The sequence below is a fragment of the Etheostoma cragini genome, chromosome 23, assembly GCF_013103735.1.
Source record: "Etheostoma cragini isolate CJK2018 chromosome 23, CSU_Ecrag_1.0, whole genome shotgun sequence".
In the NCBI taxonomy this organism is placed as follows: Eukaryota; Metazoa; Chordata; class Actinopteri; order Perciformes; family Percidae; genus Etheostoma; species Etheostoma cragini.
In genome coordinates, this window is record NC_048429.1 from 7,854,972 (window position 1) to 7,870,263 (window position 15,292).

The 15,292-nt window shown below is 40.2% G+C and overlaps 1 protein-coding gene across 1 annotated transcript in view; it reads right to left on the reverse strand.

The window, feature by feature from the left end:
* The window catches only part of exoc4 (exocyst complex component 4), a 115,106-nt gene that overhangs the window by 94,011 nt on the left and 5,803 nt on the right, over positions 1 to 15,292 (reverse strand). The window contains exons 4-8 of the mRNA XM_034863444.1: positions 12,797 to 12,990; positions 11,196 to 11,305; positions 8,613 to 8,713; positions 8,322 to 8,476; positions 2,487 to 2,667 (exon numbers count right to left, since the gene is read on the reverse strand). Coding sequence (XP_034719335.1) covers positions 2,487 to 2,667; positions 8,322 to 8,476; positions 8,613 to 8,713; positions 11,196 to 11,305; positions 12,797 to 12,990 — 741 coding nt within the window. The remainder of the gene's footprint in view (positions 1 to 2,486; positions 2,668 to 8,321; positions 8,477 to 8,612; positions 8,714 to 11,195; positions 11,306 to 12,796; positions 12,991 to 15,292) is intronic.

Consider the following 15,292-nt stretch of genomic DNA (forward strand, 5'->3'; position numbering starts at 1 on the left):
CGCTTTGAAAAACAAGATAGTTTCTGATGGAAAAGGCAACCATGGATAAAGGTAGAGAGCCGCAAAGAAAGGCAGTGGTGTACATTTAGAAATGTTAATTCAATAGTTGTGTGAATAATCAATAGATATACTCACACATTCTACAGAAAGTCACTTGAAAATTTGTGAAGTGGCCTTAAAACACTCCTTCCAGCATCAATACCACTGATTATCATCCAGTCTTCTATGCTATGAATCAATACTTCCACATTGAATTTAACAGCAGAAGCTCTGCGGGTTTTTGAACAAGTATTAGAACCATAACATGAATCTTGACTTTCAAAAGCTTGTTTACCTACTCCCCATTCTAAGCCTACCGGGCCTCAGTCACATACTGGGTAATGGTGTTTCTTTGCCAAGGCCATGTAACTGGGTGCACCCTGTGTTTCTGTCGGCTTTTGCATCTGTCTGCTGGTATGTCATGTGAAAAGGTCAACTTGGTATCTCCACCTCTCAAAGTGAGAAAAAAACAACAACACACATATCAAGAGGTTTCTATACATGTCACAGATGTGAACTGCAGTAAGTAAGAAGTGTGAGACAAGCAGGGACTGAAATGATTTAACATGAAAAAGGAAAAATGATCACGTCTTCTTCTGTTCAAGCCTTACTTATAAAAGTATCACTATTAAATTGCATATTTTGCATGCAAAAGTGAATGTTACAGTAGTTATTGGTGAACTGAAGATATTATTAGGGTCTAATAAAGATTGTAAGCACATTTTGATCAATGTTGTGTAAGTTCCTGCCCTTTTTAGGGTGTTACGACGTGAGATAAGAACTTACCCGGTATACTATAAGATTTAACAGAGCCACCGTGGGAGCTGAAGGAATTAAAATTCTTCCATTCCTGATATCTGACTCTCAGAGTGGGCTAAACGAAGGGGGTGAAAGGGAGTGTGGGAGTTGAGAGAGAAAAATAAAGCAAGATAATGAGATGAAGAAGGAAATTACAAGGAGCAAGAGGGGTATGCACAAGGTAGTGGGAAATTGTAAGACCGTAATACAGAGGCAGCAGGAATGATGCTGAAGAAAGAAGGAGCAAGGGAAATGGAAATGGAGAGTGGGAGAGAAAGGCGAAAGAACAAGCAAGAGATGAGAGAAATGGCAAGAGGGAGGGAGGGATGGACGATGGGCTTTCATATTGATACAATCGGTCAGGAAATAATAACACGAGTGAGTGAATAAGAAAACCTCATTTCACGTAATGAGTATTCTAATCAAGAGATTTCATTATCTTACATCGCAGAGACAGGGGATAGTGAAGCCCCAGGCAACTGGGTGTTGGCAGTGATTGCATGCTTGGGAATGGCTTAACGCCTTTTATAACTGGGCTGGTACAGAAGAGCTATTACAGTACATGCCTATGCACAATCACACCCTTGGAAACACACATGCATACACCTAAACACTCTTGCTTTTATGAATGCATGCCAGCTGGAAAAGAAAATTCAGGTTATTGGAAGCAGACGAGCCGTAGTGCACAAGTTAGAAATAGATGGACTTTCACTCGGCAAAAGCATCCTGTCATTTTACAGTAGGAAGCAAATTCTGCTTCAATTTGTCAGAGGGCCCTTGTATATTTATATACAGTACATCTAAGTTACTGATGGGTGAGAAATGCCTGTTCAAATTCAAGAATAAGCACCTCATCCTCTTTAATAAATTCATGCTAGTTAAATAGTGGTTATACACATGGGAAATGCTTCAGAAAATGCTGTTTTCTTGATAATGAAAACACACACACGCACACACGCACACGCACACACGCACACACACACACGCACACACACACACACACACAGCTTTGAGAGCAACTACTGATTTTCCTTTGAGATTTGCCATAGGTCAGCTAAACAGCTGCTCATCCCCTCAGCCAATCAAACAGGAGCAGGGACCAAGCACACAGCACAAATACACGCCAATTAAAGAAATAATTAATCCAGGCAATCAAGCTTCCCCTTTCTTTTCCTCATGCTACTTTTTACTGACAGATTGAATGCCATTCATCACATCACTGACAGTTTCCTACTGATTAATTTACTAAGAGAAGGTGATTTAAATCAGCGTTTAAAATAAATCAAGGATGAAAAAATCTCCATGGCAGTGGACAAAACATTAAATCCTGGGGTATGCCAGACAGGGAGGGCCAAACAAACAAGGTGCAAAGGGGCAATGTAAAATTCACTAAAAGAGAACAATAGTGTCATACATTGAAGAAGGCTTGATTTCTAGATTCTACATGTATTTCCTCACAGAAACATACATCTATTATAATCTACTAGACAAGGTAAACTTTGTTATCCAATATTCCCACACAGATAAGTAATATTTGATTCCTATATAATCTGTACAGCGGATGCTGTTTAAAGCTTCCTCTTTATTTGATATGTAATACTCTCGAAAATATACTGAGTTCTCTTCTATTGCTGTTGTTCATATCTGACCTGCAGCACTGCCTGGATCTTGGCAGAGACGTCGGCTTGCTCGTAGAGTTTGATGCCCTCATTGTGGGCCCCGCCCGGGCACTGCACTGCGATCTGATGCAGGTGGGTCAACACCACGCTGTGAGCCTGGGCCACTGCCTTGAACTTATCAAACAAAAGCTCCAGCAGTTCCAGCAGCAGCCTGTAGAGGGAGCCAAAGAAAGTGGGAAGGGAGGGCAAAGATGAGAAACGAGAGGGATGGAGAGCAGGAGAGTGGGGATAAGTACATGAAGAGGAGAGGGAAAAGGGGGGGGATCAAGAGAAATTATGAGAAGAAATGTAGAAACAAATTAAATGTGATACGGATTTGTTTCACTTTTGGAAAAACATTATTTTGTAAGCCAGCACAAAATTCACTCCACATGTTCCTGGTTAGGAAAATGCTGTTGGAAACTCCAACAGTACCTCACTTGGCCTTGGATTTCTATACAAATAAAGCAGAAAGCCGCCAAGGGATTCAGCTTCTGTTGTAATATTAGAGAGAAAAATAAGACAGTTGACAGATTTTTTTTTCTATTACCATCAAAGACCATAAAAGGTCTCCATACTCTAGAGCCACAGTTAGTGACAGCTTTCTATGCTCCTGCATGTTTGCCCAACCTCCAAATTCATGGTATCCATTAAGACAGTTGAGAATTACCTACGGCCATATTAAACTGCATCTGAAATGGACATTTTTGATATTCCTTAGTCGATGCTCACAAAGCAGGAGAAGGCAATAAGAAGATAGCAAAGCGTTTTCAGATGCCAATATCCTCTGTTCGGAGTGTAATTAAGAAATGTCATCAGGAACAGTGGAAGTTAAAACAAGATCTATAAATCTAAGAAAAATGTCAGATAGAACAGTTTGCACGATTGTGAGAAAAGCAAGTCAAAACCCCCGTTTGACTGCACAATCCATCCAGAAAGACCTGGCACACACTGGAGTTGTGGTACACAATTCCACTATAAAGAGACACTTGTACAAATGTGGTCTTCATGGGAAGAGTCATTAGAAATAAAAACTCTTCTACGTCCTCTCCACAAAAATCTGAGTTTTAAATTTGCAAATGAACATATAGACAAGCCTGATGCATTGTGGAAACAACTTCTGTGGATCAATGAGGTTAAAATAGAACTTTTTGGCCGCAAGGAGCAAAGGTGCATTTGGAGAAGAAAGGGCACAGAATTTAATGAAAAGAACCTCTGTCCAACTGTTAAGCATGGGAGGGGGGGAATCAATCATGCTTTGGGGTTGTATTGCAGCCAGTGGCACAGGGAACATTTCATGAGTAGAAGGAAAAATGGATTCAATAAAATTTCAGAAAAATTTCGACGCTAACTTGATGCCATCTGTGAAAAAAACTGAAGTTAAGGCGAGGATGGCTTCTACAAATGGATAATGATCCTAAACACAAATCAAGAGGCGTAAACTGAAGGTTTTGCCATGGCCTTCCCAATCTCCCGACCTCAACAAAATTGAAAATCTATGGATAGAAATTAAAAGAGCAGTGCGTGACAGATCTCAAAGAACTGGAAGACTTTTGTAAGGAAGAATGGTCGAAGATACCTCAAACAAGAATTAAAAAGACTCTTGGCTAGCTACAAGAAGCGTTTCCTAGCTATGATACTTGCCAAAGAGGGCAGTACAAGGTATTAACTCTGCAAGGTGTCCAAACCTTTGCAACCTGTTATTTTGAAAGTGTAAATGATGGAAATAAAAACTGATTTTTTGTGACATATTACACTAATGTCTAATCTGTCATTTGATTCCTTTTGGAGATTTTTTCCATCCTTCTTGTCTTCTTTATGCACGTTAATACCTATTTTTACCTGCGGTGCCCAAACTTTCGAGCCCCACTGTACTCACAACTATTCTTCCTACAGTAATAACCTGGCACCTGGGCTGCCCAACCTGGACTCAAATGAACAGCTACTCTCATTAGTTCTAAATGGCTCTGGCTGAAGAGAGGAAAGCCAAAACCCAAAAAAAAGACAGCGCCAACTTTATCCGAGTGCCACGCTCTGGATTGGAAACTCAGTTTAATCAACTAATGCTTTCATACAGACTTTGCTATACCTGCTTTCTGCACAAGGACAAAGCTTTCAAAGTAAAGAGGGAACACAGGTTACATTAGTTGAGACTGAATGAGTACCACCCAGCACACCCATGCTAGTGAGTACCCACTTTATTTTAGTAGAGTTAATACATTTAATATAAACTATACACTGTTTGTCTAACACTGGTCTTATAATACTCTCATCTGGTATTTTAATTGGGTTTTATTTAATTGCTGTTTTTGTTTTCAAGGCAAAGCTTAAAGCTATTGCATAGTTTCTGTCTCCCCCATGAGGAATTCTAAGTAATGAACACAAAACTGTCGACATGTCCACGTGATACAAGCCTTCCTTGATAGCGCACCAACCCCACCCCTCCCTCTTACAGTTGCTAGTAGCCAAGGAGCATGAAGGATTAAAAAAAAAACATGGACTCTTCAGAAGAGATTATTATCTTCACTTGAGTTTCTGCGTGCAAAAGTTGCCCGACAACACAATCTTCTGAACACAGCTATGTTGAGAAAGTGTGGAGCTGACAGTCTTAATTAGCTTTGTAGAAGCTCATTTGGCTTAAATGTAACGGACGCTCATTAATATCAAAAAGTTAAGCACTAAAGTCTTTAATGTTCTAGATGTATACACTTCTTTCTTTTCTAGGCAGCTGAACCATTTTATAATTTTATAAAAACAAACACAAGCTATGTAACTCTTCCAAACAGCCGCATTTCTAATCTTACACTCTACAAATACATATGTAACATGCCTTGTAAAAATGATAATGCTGAATTTATGCAGCCCAGAGACTACGTCAAGGTTCAACTGTATCTTGCCCTCAAGTCTAACTGATCTTTCTCACACCAAACTAATCATCTTTTCTGCTGATTAAATTAAGCAAAAACAATTATTATTAGTATTTGCCAGATGTACAGCTAACCAGAATAAAAGTTTAAATTTCAAACTGGAAAAGTTGTGACTTCCAAAAGCAAACCATCCATTTCCATTCCTCGAAAGCACCGGAGCCCATACCTCATTAATACCAAGTCAATACAAATAACCAGCTATTTAAATGCTGCAAGAAAAGAAAGCATGCTAAAAGTTGTGTCAAGTGGCCAAGGTTTCCTGGGAAGGTATCAGAATAATGTAAAGGCAAGATGGATGCTTCACTAGGGGGCATTTTGGTTGGCTGTCTGTCACTACGCTGGCAGTAGAAGCGAGTAAATGTTATTAATGGGGAGGAAAGCAGGCACAAATCACTATGAGCTATAACTCTGTGAATGGAAGATGTTCGTGAGACGAAGAGAGGAGCTGTGAAATGTCAATGAGTCAAGGAATTTTCTCACCCCCTCTCTCATGTATAACCATAAAGGACTGATGCAGTGAACACCAACTTTCAGAAAATGACAAAGAATTCATGGTCATACATGTAGATGAACACGGACTAAAGTTATGGCTCTGACCTTCTAACTACTTTTTTCTGTTTAATTTCTAACTGCACTCCAACCGTACCCCCACCTTACCCCTACACACTAAGACAGACCGACAGACACACACACAAAGTGTAGACAGCAGAGTCCTCCTCGTTATCTCCCAGTGGAGGCCATCCTAATCCATATTGTCTGTTCTTAGAGGCCTCACTTCTCATTTCCCCTCAGGATCGAAGCTGACACACACATGGCTGATGAACAGTTGGGAGAGACAGAAGGGGAGCACACACACGTGAATGTACAGTCCCTGACTATCTGACAGAAACTTCAACTGTGTGTGTGTGTGTGTGTGTGTGTGTGTGTGTGTGTGTGTGTGTGTGTGTGTGTGTGTGTGTGTGTGTGTGCGTGTTTATTTATTTCATTTTGGGAGGACAATAAAACGAAATCCACAGAGCAGAAACACATTAACACAAATGTGTCCTTTAGACGTTTCCCAATGACCACTCTACTGAACAGGCAGAAGAAAAAAAACTGTACAAAAGCAACAAGCAATCAATCTTGTGATCAATGCGCTTTGCTTGTTTTTAAATTGGATTTAAAATACTTAGCCTTTTATCTTTATGTTCTTTGATCATTCAAGCATTTCTGCTACGACTACGACTTTAAAGCTGTGCTCTTTCTTTGGGATTGAGATTGGATTTAGCATTTCCTAAACCAAAGACACAAAGCAAAGAGAAATAAGGCTCTGTTTTTGTAATGCAAAATGAAAAAAGGGAGTTCAACAAGTCTGATTTTACTTAAATAATAAGGAGACTCACAGATCAGTGGTGCATGCTAATAACATTGGATGAGGTATCTTACTAAAAGTAAAAATCTAGTGAAAGTGCACTTCGATGTGGCCAGTCACTGAGGACCTGGATGAGAACATAAACCTCAGAGTAAGCCATGCACCACCGTATATACTGTAAAGTGCTTAAGTGTTGCCTGCCAGTCTGCAGTGCTATAAAATATAGTGCGCAATATGCAAGACCATTGTTCCCTTTAACTGGTAGATTGGTTAGAGTTTCCATAGCAACAAGCCTCTACTTTAAATTAAAGTGTGAACAAAAGCAGAACTAGGTGTGTATGCATCCAAGTAGAAACACACACAAACAAACCTCTTTAGTGTTTGATCCAATGCAAATTCTCAGACCCAAATACAGTGTTAAGCGCTCACACACATTTGCACACGCAGGCAAACTTAAAACAATCTGTAAGAAGTAGAGCTGAGAATGAGCCTGTTAGGCCTGTTACACTGAAGTGAGATGAGATTCAGCAGGCACCTGGAGAAGGAAGGCAGACGAGGCCGAAGAGAACATCCCAGACAGAAAACAAGACGTTCCTCTTAAATGGTTCAGGATCAGTGGCCTGAGACCTGTGTTTCCCAAGTCTGCTCGATGTATGTGTATGTCTGCAGGAGCTGATGTGACTGCTTTTAAAATTTAGCAGTCCCCTACTGCAGGTGTGAAGTTGTTTTTGTGTGTGTGTGTGTGTGTGTGTGTGTGTGTGTGTGTGTGTGTGTGTGTGTGTGTGTGTGTCTTTGTGTGTGTGTGTGTGTGTGTGTGTGTGTGTGTCTTTGTGTGTGTGGTGGGGGGGTTTAACCATGACTTGTCTAGGTTTAAAGCAGCAGAGTATCTGTTTTCATGGTCTGAGGCAGGTTTGCCTCCAGTCCTAGCCTTTACTGTGTTTCATACCTGGTTGACTGTCTGACTATGAACACTGTGGGACTGCATTTACTGCAACATGTTGTCCACTGCCTTCACGGTCAGCTCTAAAAAAAAATTGCTTAAAGACATTCTGCATGTTAACACCAAACATGACTTGGTGACTAATCCAGGTTATACCATTATTTATAAAGAGCTCTACTGTAATAACAATACACTTTAGCAACCACTGAAGGGAATGGGCAGCTTGTAGTTAATGACACTAGGGAATTGAGTCAAATGGGGATACTATAACTACAGAAGAATAAGCAAGCAGGCTGCTTTAATAAAACTCTTGCATAGATACAGATACTTAGGGGATTACCAGTGGCGTTTTATTAAAATGTATTTTTTAGTGTAAAACAGTTGCTGCAAACTGCTGTTTACACTCATAATTTGTTGGAAACGTGGCTGATTCCAGTTTTTATTTTTGTGAGGCAACATCATTTTTCTCTTATTTTACTATCTAATATTCACCTTTAGTTTTCTTATTTTTTTTCATTGATCTGTAGCAATTCCTGCCTTTCAGGGAATTGGTCATGGTATTCTTCTAACACAATGGCTTCCTCCTTCAGTGTGTCTCATTACTGTACCTTGGCTGGCTCTCCTGGGCCAAGTTCTCTCCTCTCTGGTAAGCATGGTCTGCTATCTGAGTGGTGGACCTCTTGACGATCTGTTTCAGCTCAGGTTCCAGCCGCTCCATTATGGCTTTGATGGTCTCGGGGATTTTCTTCAACTTGGCCAGAGCCTGAAGAAAAAGAACAATCCAAACACTTCACTACTGCACAGAGAAACAAATAACAGCACAGAACACAAAAGGTGGATGTAACATATTGGTGGTGTGAAAATCTACAATTAACAGTGTGTGTAATGTTCATGTCTACCTTGATCAGGATGCCCATAAACTCAGCACTGTTCCCCTCTGGATCCACCTCAGAGAGCTCCGCTTGGTTTAACTCTCGCACATCCTGCTGCAGCTCACGCACTAAAATAAGTATACACATAGGTTAGTGCGTGCTGTACCTGCTTCAAAAATATTTACAGGCATAGGTATCTAAATATTTTGAAGGTATTGTAATCAATGTTTATATAATACACTTTTGTTAAATTCAGCAAATAGCTCCTCGCGGTCACCTAGCTCTCTATTTTCTGTGTGTGCTGATAAAGAAGCTGGGGGTGGTGAATTTGTCTGGCAGTTGAGTTCAAATATCAATAATCTTTGTGCAGCATCTCTTACTGTACCTTTAATAATGGACAGCTGTGAAAAGACTGCCAAAAAAAAAGAGAAATAAGAATTCACTCACTGTTTTGCTTGTACTTGCACATCCATGAACCAATTGTTGTCTATCTTTATGTCGGGTGAATTGAGCCATTGTTCAAAGACAATAGCTAAAATCCTTGGAGACATATCATGTCACCTATGCAAACATATCAAATCTGCAATACTCTATTGAGCTACCATTTATACTTTATACATAAAACGGGTGCTTCTTTGATACATTTTAAAACCTTGGAGGCATTTGTTACCTCCTTTGCAGTTTCCCAAACACAGCTACATTTGTAAAAATCTAATTACCAAGATTCAACACCTTTTCAATAGCACACTAAAATTACAATCATGGCTTCAGCCAAATTAATATACTACATAATTCTCTTTTAAACACACACACCTGCATCTGTCCTGTTAACCTGCCCCCGTGCATGCACTTTTCATCTGACTTAGCCACATTAGCAGCTAAATTGAGAGTGGCAGCATCAAATGATGCTCTAATTTCCATTAGACGGGGCCTTCCAATTCCCCATCAAAGCATGTTAAGAGAGTTAATGTTTATGGCAAGTTAATGGACTTTGGTTGTATTTCCTCCTTTCTCCCATTCCAACTGTGGTTTGTGTAATATTTATGACAATTAATAGCTACAAATGAGGTGCTTTAATGCTATTAGACAAAATGGCAAGCTAGGCCATTGATGGAAGCTGGCTGCTGTGTCGTGACCACAGTTGTTAGCATGACGGTGCTTGGCACTTACTGGCTGGTGATAGCTAATTGCCAGTGTTCTCTTTGTTAAATGTAGGGAAAACTGTGGTTTAGCTTTTATTTTAGGACCTCAGGGTGGGTTAATTGTATAGATATTTATAATGTATTAGTGGTAATTCATTTGTGTGTTTTGAGTTCATGACACACACATTCAGGATGATGGACTGAGCTGAGTGAATTAAAAAAGAGGTGGAGTAAAAGATACATAACTAAAACGACAGTTGTAGCCGATATAAGCCCTCAGTAAAGTAGGAGCTAAATGCAAAAGAGACAGAGATAGGGAACAACAAGGAGAACTGATCAGGTTAATTAAACCACTCGATGGAATCAAAATGATGCGTTGCATCGTAGCTTTCAGGGAAACCTAAAATATATATACGCTAAAATATAAATTATATACACTAAGGAATTTTTGATAAGGAGCAATAAGATAATAGGTTTGTAGATATATGTAGGTATAAACAGGACACTCTATGGTTGCATAGCATCCACAGAGCCTAAAAAGGAATACCGACTAACTTCAAAAGCCAAGAGAGTGGTGGGTGGTGAAAAAAGTGCCAAGCTTAATATAAAAACTAAGAAACACCAAGGGAACACCAAGTTATTGCAGGATTAACTTTTTTCATTATCTTCTTGTTTGTGATTCTCTGTTCTCTGCCTGCAAGGAATGCAGTGCTGACTATACGCCCCAACAACCAAGAGAGACTTCATTCTTTGCTGAATACCGTCTGCATGATCAGTCCCTGTGAAAGCGCTGGTTACCAGTTTAAGCATAAAGAATGCTGTTCCCCTGCTGTGATGACAGAGATACGGGTTGACTAATGGTACGGAAAGGGGTGGACAAGATGATTATAATATTGGCGAGGGAAATGTGTATTATGATCATAGTTGAAGATGTTGTGACATATCCTGCAGGGAGAGAAATGCAAGTGTCTCTTTGTGTGTGTGTGTGTGTGTGTGTGTGCACGCTAGTGAGACTGTAAAGAGGCACGGGTGGTGTGTTTAGTTGTAATAGTTCAGATCCGCCGTTTCTGTATGCTTTTATTATTACTCTGCGTGTGTGTGCGTGAGCAAGAAGGCTTAGCAATACACACCCATAATGACATGGAAATGGATGTAAGCCTGAATGATACTAATGATTTCCTTATCACTAAGGATATCAGCACAGTAAAAATAAAATTGCAAACTAAAATCCACACACTTTGTTATGCAGAGACCAAAAATACTGCTTTGTTGATGTATTTATCTCTATAGTTCTCCTAACCCATGCAAATTTAAGGTGAGAAAAACGTTAATTTAATGAAACAACCTTTTAAAATGCAGTTCTTTTTGCTTCTCTTTTCCTTCACATAATCTCAACGCCTTCTTTTTGCTAAGGGACCTGCCTTCAGTCCCTCTTACTCCCCGATCTAATATGATCTAAGGACCGTACCACTGCTGGATCCAGGTGTGCTGAACTGTGATGAATCCAAAAGCTTGCGTGGGGTAGACAGGCTGCTGACATCCAACACAGGCATTGGAGATGTGTCTTTGGGAGTGGAGCTGTGAAGAGGGGAAAAAATCCAGGGACTGTGATTATCAAGATAAAGCACTGTTATTGAATTCTATGCTTTCTGTCTCGTATAAAACATGATATTGCAACCATATGAGGGGTTTAGTATGCGCTAACAGAAATGTGCCCAATAACCTGGCTTTTTCGAACAAAAACAATCTACTGTTATAACAAAAAAAAGCTTGCATCTCTGGGTGGGGATTTCTGCTGCTTTCCAATGAGCCATTTATCAAGCCTTAAGCCCCAGGTGGAAGCAATCAAGGTCCTTTAAATTGCGCGGTATAAACACTGTGTGTCTGCTAAGTGAGTGGGTTGTATGGAGGCTGGCTTGTTGTTGTTAGAGGGGACCCAATACAGGCAGGCCAGGACCTGTCACTGGCTGACCCTCAGTAATACATCACTGTACCTCACCAACCCAGCCACCAAAATTACTGCACCACCACCCCCCCACACTCACGCACACACACACACATACATACACACACAAAGTGCAAACAACACTTAAGCTGAATGACATTCATGGAACAAAACAGCTTCAACACTGTGTTCGAAGCTATTGTGCCGCATTATCCTTAATAGGTTATATGGCTGCATCATGAAACTAAGAAACTGGCCTCTGGTCACGGAGGCATAGCTTAAGTTATTCTCCCAGTGGCTGCAAAACCTACTTCATCATTTGAAGCATCATTGTTGGTCACACAGAAACTCTATAAGTTGAATTTTGACTGATTTACTGCACGCACGCACGCACCCCTATGAGTGAATTTGGGATATTAGCTTCTTTACAATAAATCTTGTATCACAGCACAAAGAGCCATTATAAAGAAGTTGAGCAACAAGTTATACCAGGTCTAATTGTTTTTTTCAGTAATTGGCTTGGTTTCCAGTAAAGTTCCAGGTTTACAGTAAATAATTGGCAAGTTGTCCCATCAAAGGGATAACTCATAATGAATACACATCTATACAGTCAAAACCTTTTTTTTACTACAAAATAGGCAAACAAGAAAGTCTTTTGGTAACAGACCAAATAAACAGATTTTTATTTTATAACAGTCCATATGACGTTTTTCGACCTCACTCCCTCTGTTGCACTCAACCTTGCACACTTGTATTAACTATATAAGTGATATAACACTGTAAGAAAATACATTTATGTTTGCTGTGTGGACCCATAGATGAATGACTACAGCTTTGCAGAATCCTATAGCGATGATAATAAAAGGAAACCAAATTAAATGTGATGAAATTAAATCTCTACTTAAAGTTACTCTTAAAGTTAAAAGGTTGTGTTTTTTTCAATGCAGTACAATGTTGCACACAAGCAAAAGGAATAAAAAAACACTTGAATGTGCGCAATCAACTGACCGGCCAAGCATCCCTTGATGACACTGAAGTACTATTTTCCCATTTCTATTATTGTGAAGACATTGGAACCCCCTGAAGTGGTAACCATTTAAGAAATATAAGAAACTGTCCATTACCCTGGAAGGCGAACAGCATTTTTGTCCTTGTTCTTATGTCCCAGACGACTTGTAGATTTGATGTAGAGGTGTCGGTGGAGCTCATCAATGAGTACAAGGTGGATGTTGAGCTTCTTGCCATGGAGCTCCAGGCGCAGATCACCAAGCCCCTCTACCTGCAGCAGGGGACCTTCCAGGGACTCAACAGCTGACACCTACAACGGGCAGTAAGTGCAGTGCCAAATTAAACATTGTTTGGATTAGAAATGAAAAATATCGTTAAATATCAATCGGTAAAAAGGTGCACACATTGGTTTTGCCTCTCTAGACATTGGCCACTCCCCCTCTCACCCTGAGGACTAGAGACAGAGCAGCCGAGCTATGTCAGCTAAATTGTGGCATACACCTCTGACCCACAAAAATATGCAAAGTAGCACTACTTAGGACAATCTTTAACTTTCAATAATCAAACAACTATTCCTGAATTTCACATGCAAACACAACCAGACAACCAGTGCAGACAGAGCCTGATGCCACTTGTACGCAGGCTATTCATCTTACAAAGCGAGACGTATCTGTATATATGTGTCCATGTATGGTGGCAACCTGCGCATCAACAGGCGCCACGTGCACAACGTTTTAGAACAGCGGGGGGACTATTTCCTGCTATTATGTGGAACATAACGTAGCCTAATCTCGGGGATCATTCCTTCAGAGCGCTGTGCAATGCAAGAAAATCTCAAGAGTTGAACCAGGCAGGTCAGTCGGTTGTTCTCCCTCTCTCTCCCTCTCTGGTTGATGAAAGCAAAAATGTGCTCTCATAACAGGCTAGTTGGGTAGCACAGTGCCATGAGTCCTTGAGGCCAATGTCTGATTACTCCACTTTGTCATAGTAATATTTTGTAATTACATTCGGAATCTGCAGCGTTCTCTGTGAAGTAAAAACAGTAGTACGTCTTCCTCTGATGTAGTAGCAGCTTACACTGTAAATCAGTAGTATACAGGGGAGTTGCGAATGAAGTGGTTTGGGGTCCCTCTGTAAGTCCTTTTGGGGTACAATTTGGTTTTGAGGAGCAGCAATACCACAGGCCAAATAACCGCCCGTTCCAAACAGGCACATTTTCAAAGGGCACCGCACTAGTCTTTAAAAAAATTAAAGATTATCTTCTGGCATTTGCCTTTGCTGGACAACCTTCTGTGTCTTACAGTAGTTAGACACAGAAAAGACAGCAGGGAGAGAGATAGAGATGTCTAGACGTGACAAAGATACCTGTCCCAAAATTGAACCGGGGACATCACACCAAATGGTGAAATTCCACATGTAAATCAGTCTGCGGCTAATTTACATAAAACAATCCTTACACAACCAATATAAGAGGGTGGAGGTGGGTGGGCTACACATCCATTGCTCTTTGAAAGCTCCCCCTATAAATATAGGAAAATGATGTACAGTAAAGAAAACAGCTTCAGGATCTCTTAGTTCTTATTGAATTCCTACCCAATAATAACTGCTTAAGGGCTATACAGAGACAAACCAATGAATGTATCATCCCACTAATCTATGGTTAGTATCCCTCTGTTGGGGAAAACTCTGACCAATATATGGTGTCTAATGGAAATCAGTCAATTGGCAATCAGAGTCAAATTGGCCTGTCAGACCAGCTTTAGATCATTCCAATCGAAACTACACATTCTACTTCCAATGTAAATTAAGAAACCCAATGGTTAGTCACTGTTCAGTCAAAGCCTATCTATCCCCATCATTCTCTTATTAGGTTGGACAGTCTTCAAGATTCTTCAATTCATGACAGAATTCATGAAGCTCTTTTTTGTCTCCAATTTCAATAAAGTGTGCAATGGTGAAGCTTTACTCCATGTTTACAAAGAGATGGACAACCACAATAACACTCATTACCAGTTTCAGGCCTAATCAATTGAAGGAACTGTAAATTTCATTTAATTAATTGAATTCACTGAATGTTTATTTACTGTTCCTTATTTTATGACCTAATTAAGAATATTTAGGATTATAATTTTATATAATAGATTTCCCTCCGAAGATATGACCTCAAGTGTTCTCATGCCCTCCTGAGTCATGCTCTTTATTTCTATAAATCACCCGTTCTCCCTCTCTGCTTCACTCTTTTTTTTTGCTCAGTTTCCACAGTAGCAGCAGCAGTTGGGGCATGTTTGCAATTAACAAGTCTTCATCAAAATTTGCTAGTCGGTGTGTGTGTTTTTGTGCATGTATGTGCATTTCTGTGTGTATTTGAAGAGCACTAATGGCCAGGCAATAGTGCTGTGAAGAATATTTGCATGGCCGGGGCAGGCCAGAAGGGAATTGGGAGCAGGCAGGGGAAGGACGCTGGGCAGGGTGCATGGGTCAAGTGTGTGTTGATGCAAATGAGAGCCACATTAGTGACAAGATGAGCTGATACACTGCATGATCAGCCCCCTTTGGTTTAATAGAATCCTGCAAGACTCTGTGTCCTGTTTGTTTGTTTGTTTGTTTGTTTG